Source organism: Rhopalosiphum maidis, chromosome 4 (genome assembly GCF_003676215.2).
Source record: "Rhopalosiphum maidis isolate BTI-1 chromosome 4, ASM367621v3, whole genome shotgun sequence".
Taxonomy (NCBI): Eukaryota; Metazoa; Arthropoda; class Insecta; order Hemiptera; family Aphididae; genus Rhopalosiphum; species Rhopalosiphum maidis.
This window is the reverse complement of record NC_040880.1, coordinates 52948576-52967169: the sequence shown is the minus strand read 5'-3', so window position 1 is coordinate 52967169 and position 18594 is coordinate 52948576. Positions and strand designations below refer to the sequence as shown.

The window sequence follows — 18594 nt, the reverse complement described above, 5'->3', positions numbered from 1 at the left end:
CTACAGTATTATGATTATTATCAAATCATAATATTTGAATACGAAATAATATGTTTTGATGTATTACAAAAGTCTGGTTTACTTTTATTATTATTATTACTATTATTATTATTATTATTATTATTATTATTATTATTATTATTATTATTATGATTATTATTTTATGTAGATACCTACGATATATTTTTTTGTATTGTAAAATTTTAACGAGCGATTTCTCAGACAGATTGTTATAATATTGTGTACAAAAAAAATAATAATAATAATAATTAAACTGGAAAATAATTGTTTGAGCGGAATTCATCGGAAAGTTAAAATCACCGTTGTACAATTTTATTCCTTTTTATTAGCTAAATGGTGTCATCGATTAATGTACAGTAATTATGTACATTTATAATAATTATATTATAAATAAACGTTCGTACAGACATATTATATGATATATTATTATTATATACGAAGTATTTTGTAATCCTGTGTGTTGTACCATGTAATAGTGTGTGTATACAATTTAGGTAGATAGTTATTTATTTTGTTTCTTTTATTGTCTGAATTTATTACTATAATAAAACATATTATTATATGATATTATTCTTTGTAAACGTATTGAAAAAGAAAAGAAAAATCAATGAACAAAAAAGGGTGAGCAAGTGGGTATTACTCTGCTGTATAGTAGTGGTGGAGAGTAAGTCACTATAATTATTATAATGGATGTGTTAAATTTGAATGCAACGACAGGTATCATCGTTGTACACGAAAAACGATTCTGAACGGTGATGATTTGTCAGTCTAAAATATATTATATTATTACCTATGTTTAAATTATAATATATTATACCATTTGAATGCATTCCAAAAAAAAAAAAACTTAATCAAAAATTTCAATTGTGTATAAGCAGCTAAAATGTCAAAATATTTTGAAAATTTAATCAGAAATAGATAATACTAATATAAATATTTGGTGAAAAATTCAAGTATTTACAATGATTCGTTTTTGAGTTACAGCAAAATAAAAAAAACGATTTTGTCAAAAACTGGTTATGCGTAAAAATGTCTGTTTTCCGTTATTTTTTTAAAGTTTTTCCTGAGTTCCTGACGCTTTTGAAAACTACTGGAAATTTTATACTTTTGACCCCTCTCAAAGTACCAATAAAATTTATTTTCCTTTTCAAAACGGGGGTGAAGTCAAAAACCAGAACATTATTACTACTCCAAAATGTGGTGAGTGATGACAAACACACACAGAAAAAAAAATAAATAAAAAACACACATCAATACATCATTGTAAAATCAATACATTCATCAGTCCGTTCGGAATCTAAAAGGTGGACAAGTGAGTTACACTCTCCCGTACATAAGGTATTGAGTGAATCACTGTAATGGATGTGTTAAATTTGAATATAGTGATATGAAATCATTATGAAAGAATTAACAGTTCTGAACAGAGACAGTCACAGTCTGTCAGTCTTTACCACTAAGTATATTTGTATAATATGTTTTTGATATTGATTTCTAAATAATTTATAAGTACTATTAAAGTATAATGGTAGGTTGATTTAAATCCTGTCAAAAACATTATATTTTAAATACTATATTATTATTTAATAATATTAAATTTAAATACATAAATATATTATATACACAATATTAAATTATTTATTTGTATTAACTTTTAAATCAACAATGCCTGCCGTAAGACAGCGTCAATGGTATAAAATAAGAAATATCTTAAAATCATACCGCATATTATTTTGAAAATATCATTTTGTAATGTGTAATGTGTATACTGTTCTATTTTTGTTCGATGCGACGGATTACTGATTTGCCTGTAATCATGGCCAATTAATCTGTCATTTATTAATTACTGAAATGATTAAAAATTCATAAAATGTATGAAAATAAATAAGTTATGACATTTTTCAAAGAATCTTACCAAACACATTTTAATTTAAGTTTAAAATAAATGCATACAGGAGTATAGACACGTTATGCATTAAAGCCACGTAGAAGTAGAAGTTTTGAAAATAAGGATTTAACCATATTGGACTTGAGCTCTATATGACTCAAACTATACTCATTTCCTCGGTTTTTTTTTTTTCAGGAAATAAAATTCTATTAAGAAGACCCCTCCTCTACATGTTTGGTCTCCGTCTTACAAACGTAGAACTTGACAAATTTTCTTTCAGTAGAATCAGTTGTGTGTGTTTAGCTTAAATATTAGAGTGAAACGATCTATTATCAAACTTAAAGATAAGAATATTATCTGTGTTTTCTTTTCAGTTTTTTACGGTATTTTATTTTTTAGGCTAGTTATGAGTATTTTTAAATATTAATGTTTTATATACTCATTACTCATTTAAAAAATCTGTGTATATGTATGTATATAAATGTGAAAATGGAAATCATCAAATTATCTTGATTTTTTTTTTTTAAATGAAAAAATTACATCCCGGAGCAAGTCTATGAAAAATCGAGTTATTAATTTGTTAATTAATTGAAAATACGAACATAAAGTTATTTTTTTTCATCCGTTTTACCAATTATTAGTTATTATTAAGAATTATTATTTTAGTGAATATTCGATGTAGTATAACAGTACAAAACTTTTTCGTTGTTTTTAGTTCACGCTATTAAAACTTTATGAGTTGTTGGTTTTTGGTCCAGAATAAAAAGGAAATCAAATTTAATTTAAAAAAAACTGAAAGTCGGCTGTGAAATGGTCAACAAAATACAAAGCTAGCCGGTACAGCTATATAAAGTTAACATGTTGAAAACGTCATCTATACATTAAATCGGAAAATCAAATATATTATTTATCCTCTAGCGTTACGCTAAATGTTAACATTAGGCAATCAAGTTTACATGAGTGCATTTTTTATGCGTAACAAAGTGCATAGGGATAGCTAATACCTATGCCGTAATATTGATTATATTATATTATAATAATTATTATAATACATGAATACTTACATGATTTTATTTGAACTTTTTTTCGTGGTCATTATCAAACATCTCATTAAACCGGCACATATGGTAAATGCGTCTATGCGTCATTTACACTCTTCCCTCCTAAATGACGCAAATGTTTATGTATAGGCGTATAGTATAGGTGTATATAAATATTAATAATATTATACTTTATATTGCAATTTCCACTTAAACTACAAGTAATTTCAATTTATGAAAGAAGAACAAGCATTATTTCAGAACAATAAGCGGAGGGATGATATCTATGATAAACGGGTAATTGGTATTTTATTGCAAGATCTCATTGATTCCGATAAAACAGTTTGAGAAGTTAGCAAATCACTTTTATGAAAGTTATAAACTTATTTACACATAGACGGATTCATCCGTTTTGAACGATTAAATACAAGCATACGCCATAAGTTACTGTATTATTTATTTAAATTCTTCAAAACACACCTATCATAAATTATTGTTTTTAATTGTGTTTTATTATAAGTAGGGAAAGGTGTCCAAAATGGCCACCCTAAGATTCAATATAGTGTCACACTCTAGGATTTTATTTTTATGAAAACTTAAAAATTGTCAACTTAAATTAATTTAATTTGTAATCGAAAAGATAAAACAATGCTTTTATTTATTTTAAAGTTACAAAATTGTCCATATTGCCCACAGCAAAAACCGTAGTGACAACTTTGTCTTTACATAATGTTTAATTTACAATTTAAAAAAATATTAATGCTAGAAAAATGTTGGTATATTAATAAGTAATAACTATGGTCCATAATTCCATAGTCTATGGTTAATGAAGGAACGACAACAATTTATTTGTTATAGCTGTGGAGAAAGATACAGTTTTTCAATTAACTTAAACAAGCTATTGACATGTTTGGTCACATGACAACTAGAAGATATCCAATTCTCGCCTAAACTCATAAGACAACACTTATTATTTTTATTTGCAAATATAAGTGCTAATTGTAATTTAATTTTACTAATTAATTTAATATTTTGTTTTATTCTGTGCAAGTACGATTTAGTCGAGGGGCTTCTTTTTCTAGTAGGTTTATAATAGCCTATAGGTAGCTACTGGTTAAAAAAAAAATGAGCTTATATGTTGTATAATATAAAATAATATATTATGAAAATTTGACTAAGTTAAAGGTAAATAAGATTGTGCGATATAAACAAAGTTTTTTATTCACTAGTCTCATTTGAGAAGGTAAAGCTGTTTTCTCTTCTTTTCAAAACCAAAAATCACACTATTTTTTTAAAGTTTTTTTTTTTTTTCAATTTATTGTGTTTTATTAAATATAATAAAATACTTCTATTGGGCCAATAATGAATTTTAGCTGTCAAAAATGTGTTATTTTATTTCATACCAATAGGTACTTACTTATTAAACCATTTATAAGTTTGGCGATTTGCGCATTATTGCAACCTGATTGCTACTTTTAACATGTGCTATACCAAACAGATAATACATTGAACATAAACAATAACTAAAAATTCTTAATTTGCCCATACCCTCAGTGCAATTTATCATCTATCAAAGTAAATATGTGTTCATGACTTAACATTTTAATTTTTACCCAACTAACTATATTCAACTAAACATGCTATGCCCAGCAGTGTAATAAATTCCAACATTGTTTGGAATATTCATAAAAATAGTGCTGTTGCAATGCCACATGGCCATAGCCACAGATGTTGTACTCTGCGGTATTGAGATCCATACATTTTATGTATAATTTTTATACCTCATTAATTACAAAATTAAAAGTCTAGAGTTAAATAATTACTCTAAATACAGTCTGAAACAACCATAAAAGATTTATACAACTTAATTACAAATAAATACATACACTTGATCAAAAATAAAAAATAAAATACTGTATTATACATGAAGACAACTTACAACAAATAAAATATCAGAAATAATAATAGATTAGTCTATACAAGTAAGATAAGAAGTCTTTTTTTATCTCTTGAATTAACAATAAAAATAAAATTATAAGTATGTATAAAGATTATAGAAAAAAAACAGTGTATATAGCTAGAAAGTTATTTTAGCTTTTTAAGTTCAAAAACGGTTTTCAAAAATGGAAAATATTAATATATAGTTGTAAGTTTGTAGCACAATATAATATCTTTACTGAATATTTTCTAACCAGTCTTTAATTGGTTCTAGAACTACGTCTGAGGATGAAGTAATTACTTCCGCAAACTCTACTGCCATCTGACAGTGAGAAAATTCAAAATTCTTCTTCTTTTTACCCAACAGGGTCTTATTCTTTTTACCGTCAATGCTCTCCAACTGATTTGATTTTGTTAACCTCAATGTATCCCTAAAACACAATACATAATAAGCATGCAACTATGAATATAACAGTATTGAATACATACAATTCTTTTTCGAGCAAGGTCTTGATCACTTCTGATCCCTTGGCCATCATTTTGTCTTGTTTATTACATAGTATTATAATTTTACTTTTGTTGGACTGAATTGTTTCATCAGTTAAAACTCTGTATAATAACCTGAAAAAATAATATTATTAGCGATTTCATATATATATTTCATATTACTTTTCATACTTACTCGGCCACATCACATATGTCGGTTTGAACAGTTTCTGAATCCAACACAAACATAACACCTTTACAGTTCATTTTGTAAGCATCCCAATACTTTGTGAATACTCTTTCATGTCCCGGAATGTCAACTATGCGTAACAAGTTCTAAACAGAAATGCATAAATAGTTTTGTTATTGGAGATATGATATACATCAACATTCCACATACTTTTTTGCTTTTAAACTCGCCCATGTTTTCCACTTGGGACGTGAAAGATTGTATTGGCTTATTGTACAACAAGTATGAAAACAGAGCAGTCTTACCCGAATCACACAACCCCACAATCAGTACATCTCGGTTGGTCTTGCGACCTTTCTTCCATAAAACAAACAATACTGAAAAGAAAAAAAAACGATTATTATTAATTATTGAACACTGAGAGTTTGGACTTAAGCCCCTGTAAGATTTGTGTTGCAAATCAGCACTCACGGACAGTAAAGAGCACGACGATCAAAGCCAGCAGTAGCTCTTTAAAGAGATAATAATCTTTCCATGGCGCTTTGATCACGGTCAAAGACATGGTCGACGGACGTGGGGTAATGGGATAATTATTAATAAACGAACACCAAACTTTAAATCGGTCGAGTAAAATGAATACAACTACGATACAACTGTAGAACGAATCATTTCACAACGAATTGTTTTCAACACATGAACGTAATCATTTTTCTTTTATATCAGTACACTATCGCCTTATCAATATACACTGCGTATACACGTCACCGATACGTCTACTGTCTATGGAATTGCGGGTCTCAGTGTTTACCTCGAACATTGAAAGTTACGACGTTCAACTACAACGAATTTCTATTTGTATTATCATGCAGTTATAATTTATTGCAGTTTACTTTTTTATCAATATAATTTTTATAATATCTTTAACTGTTTCAAATAACTTTATACATTTTTGGTAAAATGTATGTTTTTATGGTATTTTACTCATAAAAACCGTTGTCATGAACTGCATTGCTGGTTTTAAGGTTTCCTTTTCTTTATTTAAATTAATCCAACCATATATCACCTCATTTTTTTTTTCATAGCTGCTGTTTAATTATCTGTAAATAGTGTAAGAATTATTAAAGGTGACAACGATTAAATTATACAGCACTAACATTTTTTTTAAAAGTATTATATTTATAAAATACTTACAACTATTAACTATAAAACCGTGTACTTATTTTTTTTTTAATTTTTTATGGATATGAATTTTTTTTCATTGTGTTTGAACCGACTAAATGTTCTTATTCATCAGCTACTCGCTGATGAACTTAGGTCGTCGACAGCGAAAAAGAGCTCAACTATCTACTGTCTGTCATTGTGGAAAGTTATTTGGATGGTATAAATTACGATATGATACTGAGAAAGTATTTTAATTAGTCTACATAAACTATTTATTTTAATATTCGTCAAATTGTCTAACTATGTATTATATTTATTTGTGCGTTTTATTCACACTTTTTATTTTGATGTCGGGTGGTATACAGTACTACAACTTTTAGTTTTCTTCTCTTTTTTAATTTATAGTGATATAAATTGGTTGGAAAAATATCCAATACTGTGCTGAGTATAAATTAAAACTGTTATAGGATTCTAATTATGATTTATGCTCATTATGGCATGATGCATGTTCCGCATTACAATCCTTATACCTACTTTATATATCTATCTTTGCTGTATCCGTGGGTGTCGTATTTACAATGCATAGCGTTTAATGTATACGATGTTTCAACTATGTTTTGAAACATTATTTAATACGTATTTAGTATTCATTACATCGACCATAAACGGCATGAACTAATATTGTTCATGTAACTCTATACACAAACGAATCTTCTGTTAAGTATAGATAACTTTTATATATTAACGATTTTATTATTCGTTATTTCATTAATTGAGTAATATAAATTAAGTATTGTATCCTTGACAATATAAAAATAAAATAAACAACAACTTTAGTATAACCTGAGAAATTGTATTAACATTTTTTACATATAATTGACTCACGCAGAAAAATACATTTTAAATTTCAAAATAATTAATTGTATATGAAAAAAATCAGGTGGCTCAATGTGACACAAAATTTAATACAAAAAAAGAATAAAATGTTTTAAGAAAAAACTTTTCCAGTGGCTTTTAGAATGACAAACAAAAAACAATGAATATGTTTGTTATCCAAAAAATAGTGAGTAGAAAAAAAGTTGCCAAAAGTGGCTTATTATAAAAAAAAACAAAATATAGGTATGTAAATCAAAAAAAAGTTGCTAAAGAATAGATTTAAGGAAAAATAACAAAAAACCAATTAAAAAAAAACATTGGACAGGACAACACAATAAACGAGGAATGGGGGGGGGAAGAATACGAGATGACGTTTTCGGTGCGAGATATTGTGAGTTAATGGCCACTGGTCACCTCTGCAACATTCTCGCGACCGGTCCTGCGAGCAAGACGAGTGTCACGCGCTCGTTTGCTAGGCCGCGTGATGCGTCGACCATTACGGAAGCCGAGACTCGGCCGCGCGGAAGCGACGGTTGACGGCGATTTTGGAGCTAGTGCGCGGCGAAATTGGAGATGACGATTCTGGCGACCGGAACACGGCAAGAGCTTATAAGTCGTAATTACGGAACCGGCGACCGTGACCGGTGATGAGACAGGTCGGCTAACTAAATACTAAATAACAGAATATATCAAAATAATAATTAATAACTAAAAATGACCAAATAGCCGGAATAACTGTATCCAATACCTATCTAATATCTATAAAAACCGCCACTTGAAACGACGACACGGTGGTTGTCCGGCTGCAGCATCGTCGTAACAGTTTGTACAGAATTTCGAAATTGCGGTTTTTGTAACGTGCAATAATATAACACAATATTTATTCCGAATAGAGTGTACCGTACATAGTACTATGATATAACATTATCATTGTGATTTAATTTGTAATTATATTAATATTAATTGATTATGATTATTGTTGTACTGTCGTAATCAATGTCGCGATAGACCACACTTGCAAGTTGCAATGACGACAACAAAAACAATAATAACATTATAGCGACCGTCGACCACGCAGTAATAATATATATAATATAATAATCAGTCGCGTATACACGTGTATTATGAACGGCACGCCCGAAGTGTGCCATACTATATTGTTGTGGTTTTCGCTCTCGCCGTGTTCCGTCGGCGCGCAATAATAACAATAAATAATAATACATTATTTATCGCGTTTCGTTCCAACCGGCGGCTGTGTTGTTTGCGTCCGAGGCCAGTTCCACAAGACGTGCGAGTATAGTCTATCGGCGGTAAGTTTTTCCCGACAATATAACTTATTGACTTGAGCTTGAGAATGTCAGCATGTGCATTCTGCATATTGTACTTACTATAATATAATATGTTATATCATACGTTATTTACTATTCAGCCAATGACACAAATGTACAATTATTACTGTATATTGCGCGCTTATAACTTTACCGCAGCTATATATATGCTGTAGGTACCTAATGATTATTGAGTATTTGAATTTTACGGAAACATATATATTTTTCTTGAATAGTTATTATATATACCTCTGGCGTTGTATCAGTTCATAATATACTACTATTAGGCTAACCTTTTGAGTTTTGTTATATAAATAATATGTGACGTATTGCAGTCAACAGCTGAACTCGATTCAAGACTACTCAACTTGGGTTAGGTATAAATTACTAATACCCTTTGTGTTTTTGTTGAATTTTATTGTAACGATTGACGGCTAGATTTTAATAATCGACGTATGGTGTATATACATTTTACTTAACACCATTACACCAACTATACAAGTATATATAATTATGTATAGGTAGATAAATGTCTAATAAAAGCGATATCAGTATAATACAGTCGATAAAACTTTTCGAAGTATCCACCTACTATATGAGTATATTAACCTTTGTCGAGTGTTAATGTACGTTATGTAATAAAATAGTGAAAAATAATAGATGCACGCTTGTTTAAACGCAATAGATAATGCAGCCAATGTAGGTACTTCATACAGTCATGTAAAAAAAAATCGTATATATTTGGGTATAATGTATAGTAGGTATAAGGTATACACCTACTATTAATGATTTTATTAGTGGTACCTAATACACTAATACACATAACATATTTGAGATGACCGATTAGTGGACAATATATTATACCCATTACCCTGGCTAAATATAACATAATAAATAATAATATAGGTATTATCTATTAGTATTATAAATATTATAATAATATCGATGTTTAAAAACTGTAAACGTTTCACTAGACACTAGTTACTACATTCATTACGATACGATATTCGAAAGCAAAACAACCAATAATATTATATGCATTTTATAGGTACTGCATTAAAAATTAAAATATATCATAACAAGTACCATCTATTTTATTCATGTTAGGTTATTATAAAAACAAAATAACTCCTGAAAATATCGCGTGTATAAAGGTCATTTGTATTATTATTGTATATTTATTATTACTAATATTATAGCTGTGAAATTAAAAAAAACATAATTAATTAATTAGTATAGATTCTAAACAAAACGATTAAAACTTTTTATGATTTTATAATATGTTTTTTTTGTGTATCTGACGTAATATTTAGGAGTGGAAAAAATGCTTCAATCTTTGACTTTATACACACGCGGTTTCTAGTAGGGAATTAGATCTAGTTAGTACTTATGGAAAGGGGGATACAAAAAATCCCAGTATTTTTTAAATAATTGGAAAGCATATAAAAATATTAATGTTTAGATCTAATTTAAAAAAAGCTAAAAAATTGAATTGTTAAGTACCGACAAGGTTCCACATAAACATAATACACCGTTAATACAACATTCTTATAAAAATTTTAAAATCCAAAATACCATGGAGACATTTTTTTTTTAAAACATTATTTTAGTTCAACATTTTGATAAAATAGATAATTGATATGAAAAATTACTATCTTTCCTCTGTAACGTTTTTAGCTTAATAAAATTCAATGAATCTTAATCTTAGGAACTTGAACCATTTCACCGTTGTGCGTTTATTATTATTTTACATCTCTATAAGGTTATAAACCTCTATTTGATGACATTTAAAAATATGTTTAGACTAATTTTAAGTTAAATGATACAATCATTTAGGTTAATTATTTTTACCGTTTATATACTGTTCTACTATATAGTTGCGAGTCAAGTGCCTATAGGTTATAAAATATAAGAAATTTATCATATTACACTATTATAAGACTTTCATTTCTAGAGACTATGAGGTTGATTATAATGGATAATGCAAACAAAGTTTCGGAATGGGCTGCCAAATATGTGGCAAAGAGGATAAGACACTTCAACCCAGGACCCGACAGATATTTTGTCTTAGGTTTACCAACGGGTATGTCCTACCTTTATAGTGTTTCTATACTATAATATATATATATATAATTAGTTATTACGATATAATTTCGGTTCTTTATAACGGTAATAGTATAGGTAACCAAAAATAAATACATATGTCTAAATGTAGGTGGAACGCCATTGGGTATGTACGAGTACTTAATCAAATATTATAAGGCCGGAGATATTTCGTTCAAGTACGTCAAGACTTTTAATATGGATGAATACGTGGGTAAGAAACTAGAAGCTACGATTTATAAATATTACAATACATACAAAATTAAAAACCATTTGTTTAAACATAAAAAGTGGGATTGGATTTGGATTGGCCATCTTAACTTCCCTACTCCAATATTTTACTACCTAATTCCTATATTATAATGTTTATAAAGGACGTAATGTATATGTACAGGAATACCAAGAGATCACGTGGAGAGCTATCATTATTATATGATGACAAATTTTTTCACACACGTCGATATAGATCCAAATAACGCACATATCCTGGATGGCAACGCCGTAGACTTGCAGGCAGAGTGCATGAATTACGAACGGCTGATAGAAGAGGCTGGCGGTATTCACTTATTTATTGGAGGTATATTAGTATAGAATATAGATCAGTGGTTTTCAACCATTTTGGACACGCGACCCACGTTTGCTTTGTAGTATTGTAGATAAACAAAAAAAAAAAGAAGCTAAAATTGTTTAATGTTTTGTAGTAGTACTAATTTATATTGTAATTTCACTGATTTTATATCCATTATATTATAGAATATAAATGATATAAGTTTTATTTTCATTTATTTCATTTATTAAACTTAATTTTTATTTAAAAAAAAAGACTTATTGCGACCCACTAGTTGAAAACTACTGGTATAGATAATATAATATCATTATGGAATTATGTATATTATGATGTAATTGTATAAACATATAAATATCTGCCACAAAGAATATAATTTTTGTATAAAATATTATTAGGCAAGTTTTATAAAAAACTATTTATCCATCTCTAATTTCCACTAAAAGCATCATCTATAAACTGTATAGTCGTGTAAAACATTGGCATGAGGTCTAAAAAAAAAATAATGCCTTCATCACACCATATAATAATGCATGTATAACATATAAGATTAATTTATTTTTCTAGTTCTTGATAATATTATCAATGATAAAATTGTTATTGTTTTATTCGGTTTGGATTTCGTACTTTTTGAAAAGGCATCGGCCCGGATGGTCATATAGCGTTCAACGAGCCCGGTTCGTCATTGGTATCTAAGACTCGAGTGAAAACATTGGCCCGAGAGACATTGGAGGCAAATGCCAGATTTTTCGACAACGATATTGATAAAGTCCCAAAACAGGCACTGACGGTTGGCGTAGGAACGGTTATGAAAGCCGAAACGGTGGGTTTAATTTATCTTTAATTGCTACCCGTAGATAAATATTTTTTTAATATATAATTATTCTAATTATAGTTAATTCGCGTATGTTTTCACTATCATACAAACGTACAAATTGGAAAATTTTACACACAAAATTAATAATCCACTTAACTGTTATTTTCCAAATTAAAGAGAATTGAATTATTATACAATTTAAGATTATTATTTAAATTCTAGCAGAACATCCAGAGGATTGTACCCATTAATATTTTAATTTTTAATCAAGTTGTGATCATTTTAAAATGTACTGTTAAAATACCTACTAATAACTTCGTACTTAGTCTTAAAATATCAATAAAAACCCCTAAAATGCCTTAGATAAATAATAATTTTACCTTTAAATTCTATAATCGGTAAATTCATTCTAATTTTAAAAATAACAAAGAAAAATGAAAATGTGAACGTTTGTAAGGCTTTAACAACACAATATGTGGGTGTGGCGTCTTCTTTCGTCTTTTCTTTTCCACAAATAAATGAAGACGATTATTCCTTTAATTATGATGTTAAAAACTTTCGTATTAAATATTTTTCTTTATTTAAATATTTGCACGATAAAATGTCTGTAACATAAATTTTATTGCACCATGTTATTTAGTCGTATAAGCCAAATATTAACTATCCTATACAAATAAACTTTTTCATCTGGAATTAAAAATTGGTTTAATCTCCTAAATTAACCTTTTACTCGACAATACAATTTGGAATGATTTATTAGTTCATTACTAATATTTATGGATTTTATGTGTATTTAGCCAAAATAGAAAAAACTTTTAACTTTCAATTAAAAAAGGTATTACACTACAAAGGCTGATAAACAAACAGCGTATTTATAACACCGATTTGGTTTTTGAATATATACTTTTAATAATGTATCATAACATAATTCTAAAGCTGATATTGTTCGAACTTTCTTTTTAATAAAAGTTTGTATATGAGCTAACTATTAACAGACTCAATTTGTAAGAGATTACCTATTTTTGTAAGAGTTAACCATTCTTTAATATATTCAACACATACATTACACATCTAGTCTAATTAATCAATATATTTTACTTACTACAGGTCATGATATTGATCACAGGATCACACAAGGCGTTCGCTTTACATAAAGCCATCGAGGAAGGAGTCAATCACATGTGGACCGTTTCGGCGTTTCAACAACATTCAAAAACAATTATATTATGTGATGAGGACGCTACATTAGAATTGAAAGTTAAGACTGTAAAATATTTTAAGGTAAGTTGATAAATGATTCAAAATGAAAAACGCTTCTGAGCGGAGGTTTGTCAGCCAGAAATAAATAGTTCTATAGGCCCTATATCGGGCTGTATGGACATAAGAATTTTCCCTATACCATAACTGTAGGTGGCAAAAATATTGTCTAGGATTACACAACATTTTTATGAAATTTATCAAAAATGTGTAAGTAGGCTAGTAGGCAGTCTAAAAATCTGTTTATTACTTTATTTGATAAATAAAAATGTTCTTTTTAAACTTTTTGAATTTTGTTTTCCATCTGTGTAAAATAATTTAACTTAGCTTTCAACCAGTTGAGCAAGTCTATATTGAATAAGTGACCATTCCTGGATATTTATTCATGAGTCATGCCTATCATAGACGTGCGCACACGGTGCATTAGGTATGAATAACTTTAGGTAACCATGGCCGGATTTACGCCTAAGCCCGTAAGGCCTGGTTCTAGGGCGGCAAATTTTGTAAGAAATGGAAAAAAAATCATATAAATATTTTGTGCATTTATGTAACTGCGTAAATTAATATTATATAATATTTAATAAATTACATATATTTAAAAAACATAGAAGTAAATCCATGAATTTGACACATTTGTTTATTCATTTATTGTTTATTAGAATTTATAATTACTTGTTTTGTTTATAATGACTATACTGACATAATTGTTTTAAAATGAAATAAATACTACATTTTTTTTCTTGGGGTAGGGACGGCATATTTAAAAGGGCCTAGGGCGGCACCTGTTCTTAATTCTTAATTCGGTAACCAGTAAAATAAATCAACTAGTAACCACTAATTGTGAAATTACTTATCACTAGCTGCCGTTCCAAAGCGTAAATTCTACCACAGCTTTATAACATTGATAATTAAAAAATTGGTAGGTACTAAGTATATACTTTATTATAAAAAGATATATATATTATATTAAGTTTTTTAATAATTATTTATTTGTTGAAAAATATAAAAACGTTTAATTTATAACCAATATGAGTTTCTATGAATTGATATTTTGCATTATTGAATGTATCCTTTTTTTGAGAGGGAATGGTTAGGTTAGGTAAGGCTCATTTGAAGGGAAAGTGGCTCAATTTTTTTCATGGCACACCCATACCAAATTCTTGCGCACTCTTATGATGCTCATCATAGTTTCACAAACATTTGAATTTAGTTTTTGAGTAATTGAAACACGCAATGTATACATCATATTATATTCAAAATATTACTCTAATAAGAATATTATTTTTAAATTACAGGCTTTAGGTGCTGTTCATGAAAAGCTCATTGAAGACAACTCAGATTCATAATTATTTACAGAATATTTTTTTTAATTCATAAAAAATACATGAATGAATAGTTATCAACATAATTGTATAATATTAATTACTAAGAGAACTTGGTTAAAATATTCATAATATTTATTATATCTAAATATCTAATACAATTTATACATATTTATTATAATAATAATCATAATTTAATAAATTTTTTTTTAATTATATATAATATAATAATATATTATTATAAGCAGATATGCGTTGATTTTATAATATAAAATTGTTAATTTCATGAAAAAATGTTATCTATGATAACCCAAAATAATAAAAGCATATATCTTAAGATGCTATAAACATTTACTGTCCTCGTATTTTTTAATAGGTTAGGTTAGGTACTAGAGTACTTTATTTTTAAACTAAGCTTAATCACAAATTTAAAATAAATTTCTATCTTTGATTGAACAAGAATTAATTTTGACAATATTATACTTTATTATTTTATTTTTATTCATACTTAAAAACTGTCAAACAATTATTAATTAAGGCCAAATTATTCGATTTTATCATAATTCATAAGTGCTTTTACTTTAATATTAGCCTAAGCCACTAACAGTATTACAAATTTAATATATATAATTTTTTTTATTGGGTATGTAGAATTGTTATTGTAATGTCATAGTCTTCTCAAAACAGATAGTTAATATTTGTAATAATAATTAAGATATTTAATGAGATACAATAAGGATATGAAAATATGTAGTTATATTTTTAAACAGATATAAAAGGAAATTTTAGTTTTAGAGGATAATAAGGACAAACACAATTATGTATTATTGTACATAAGGTAATTTAAATATAATATAAAATTTTAGTGCATATTATATATATGTATATATTTTTTTTTTTGTTCCAATAGGTTAATACCACAAAACCAAATTACGCAGATGACAATATTTGATTGAAATACAATAATATCAATGATAATAAATAAACAATAATATATAAAAGCAACATTGAGTATTAAGTATAATAATTCTATAATATGACTAAATATAATATACAAACAAACATGTAAGTTAAGAGTTAATTCAGTACAAAATATGGTCAACCCAGGAGTGACAATATATTAATACTACATTTCAAGTTCATTAACTTTTATACCTTTCAATAATAATAATAATTATAAAAAATAATAAGCATAATGTAAAATGAATAAAATCAGTACTGTGAGAATAAGGTAAAAATAAAAATTAATATGATTATATGTTTAAAAGAATAAGGTGTTGACAGTCTTATACACTTAGCGCGGCCACACTTTAAACAATCAGAGGTAAAAATTTTACTTATCGACAAATATCACAGTAATTGTACATCAGTATTGTTATATGCATTTTTTATAATTATAAATTAATATGTATTTTTTTTTAAATTTTGATGATTGTATTTGAATCAATAAAAAAGTAGAAAAAAGAAAAACAATTCTGGTCCAAATAAAATATATTATAATTAATAATATCATGAAACTAAATTCTTATAAATGTCTTTAAATCTGTTATTCACAGTAAATTTCACAAGAGTGTCATTTTGCTTTTTATTTAACGAAAAGAAAAAAATTTAATTACTCTTTTACACTTGATAGGTAATACATGCATACATGAATATGATTAACATGTACATTTATAGAAATAAGGTTGCAAAAAAGTAAGTAATAACAATACGACTATTGACTACATAAATATATAATATATAATCGTATTAGAAAAGTGGAAAATGTATCCTGAAAGCAAAAGAAAGAAATAATATTATGATGGAAAATTGATAGATTGTCATGTCAATAAATATGGTAAATTAATAGGTAAAATGAAGTGAAGTGTGATCTCGCATGGTTTATTATATTTGATTCAATGTAATACATTCAACATAAACATCAATGATGCCAATTAAATAATAATAAAACCAAATAAACATAATAGTAGTGTTAAGATAGTACATCATCACATTATTAACATACATTGTGTGTATATATACATATATATGTATGTATTGCAAAAATTACAAAGGTATGCCTAACCATCAAATATAATATGTATGTATACACACACACACACACACACACACACACACAATAGGTCTTATGTACAAATACTATGCATAATAATCTAACAAAACACAAAAAATTAATTCAAAGAATGTTAAACAAATAAAAATGATAATAATAAACCCATTGAGCTAACCATTCATTAAAAAAAATAAATGCAATCTACATTCTATAAATCTATAATCTTAATAGTTGAATAACAAGAAAAAAAATAGTATATTATTTATGTACATTGTACAGCTAACTATATTTTATACTTTAATTGCAAACATTTAAAACACGTATGAAATCAGAAATATTAAGTTAAAAGTAAACTCTATAAAACTATTAAAATTAATATTTTTGTCTTAATACAAATTAGTGATTTTTAATTTAATTAATATTTCTAATTAAAGCTTAATTTTATATTTATTAACTATCATACATAGCATAAATAGGATTTGATAAATAAAAAATAAAATAATAATAATAATAATAATAATAATAATAGACACCGTCATTTTGGTTATTATACTTGTGTATTATTTATATTTGTACCAACACCCTAAGAAAGGAACTTTTATAATTTTTTTATTGATTTGTTTAGTTAATGATTGACCCAAATAATTAACTTATTGTAAAAATACATAAACGATATATAATGTATACTTTTATGGTGCTTAAATTTTTTTAATTTAAATTATATCACATTAACACTTATAAAAAATGTAGTTAGCCAAGTGCTTTTAAGTTTTAACATTTATAATTATTATAAAAATGTGATTTATTATTTTATGGTCCAAGGATAATCATAATATTATGTAGTATATTTTACAACTCGTTATTTAATTAATTTCAATTAACAAACTAAACAATGAGCATTATAATAAATATAATGAAACTATGTCATATAAATTAAGCTAATCTCTTCTAAAAATGGTTTGAATATAAATATATATAATTTTGCATAAGAGTGCATGACTATAATTTTTAATACAAACATTATATAATATATATATTAATTCAATATGATTATGTTATACTGTCAATATTAGTAAAACCCAAAATAAAAAAATAGTTTGAAAAGTCCCTGTAAAGTATAAGATTAAACTCTAAAAATAGCTTATATATTAATACATTACTATTTATGGCTATTAACGTCTATTAATCACAAAGGCGCATCTAAAATCTATATTAACAATTAACGTAATGTAATTCAATATTAAAACTATATAATATATAAATATATAATATATTGATTATTAAATTATTATTGTTATGATTGAAATAAATTCAGGCTAAAATAATGTTTAATTTTGTACTTTTTAATAAAAATATTAAATAAAAATTCAAACCACTAAATTATATTTATTTTGTATAATGAAAGGTTGTATAATTTTATTTTAAGGAATTATTACAATTTTAAAAAGTGCATATTAATAATAATAATAATAATAATAAAATCAGAATGAAAATGTATTAGAATATATTTATTATTTTATGATCAATTCATTTCAATCATTGAATAATATTT

The 18594-nt window shown here is 26.6% G+C and overlaps 2 protein-coding genes across 2 annotated transcripts; one reads left to right on the top strand and one right to left on the bottom strand.

Annotated features, from left to right (window-relative positions):
• Window positions 1-4845: 4845 nt before the first annotated feature.
• On the bottom strand, window positions 4846-6259 carry LOC113557440 (signal recognition particle receptor subunit beta). The gene is made up of 5 exons (XM_026962964.1): window positions 6032-6259; window positions 5771-5937; window positions 5567-5706; window positions 5374-5505; window positions 4846-5315 (listed from the first exon to the last, which is right to left on the bottom strand). The coding sequence occupies exons 1-5, from the start codon at window positions 6120-6122 to the stop codon at window positions 5120-5122; spliced, it is 726 nt and encodes a 241-aa protein (XP_026818765.1). The 5' UTR covers window positions 6123-6259; the 3' UTR covers window positions 4846-5119.
• Window positions 6260-8652: 2393 nt separating this feature from the next.
• On the top strand, window positions 8653-15235 carry LOC113556134 (glucosamine-6-phosphate isomerase). Its single transcript, XM_026960903.1, has 7 exons — window positions 8653-8907; window positions 10880-11008; window positions 11141-11242; window positions 11423-11605; window positions 12232-12416; window positions 13518-13691; window positions 14963-15235. Exons 2-7 carry the CDS (start codon window positions 10885-10887, stop codon window positions 15011-15013), a joined length of 819 nt encoding a protein of 272 aa, XP_026816704.1. The 5' UTR covers window positions 8653-8907; window positions 10880-10884; the 3' UTR covers window positions 15014-15235.
• The last annotated feature ends 3359 nt before the right edge of the window (window positions 15236-18594 follow it).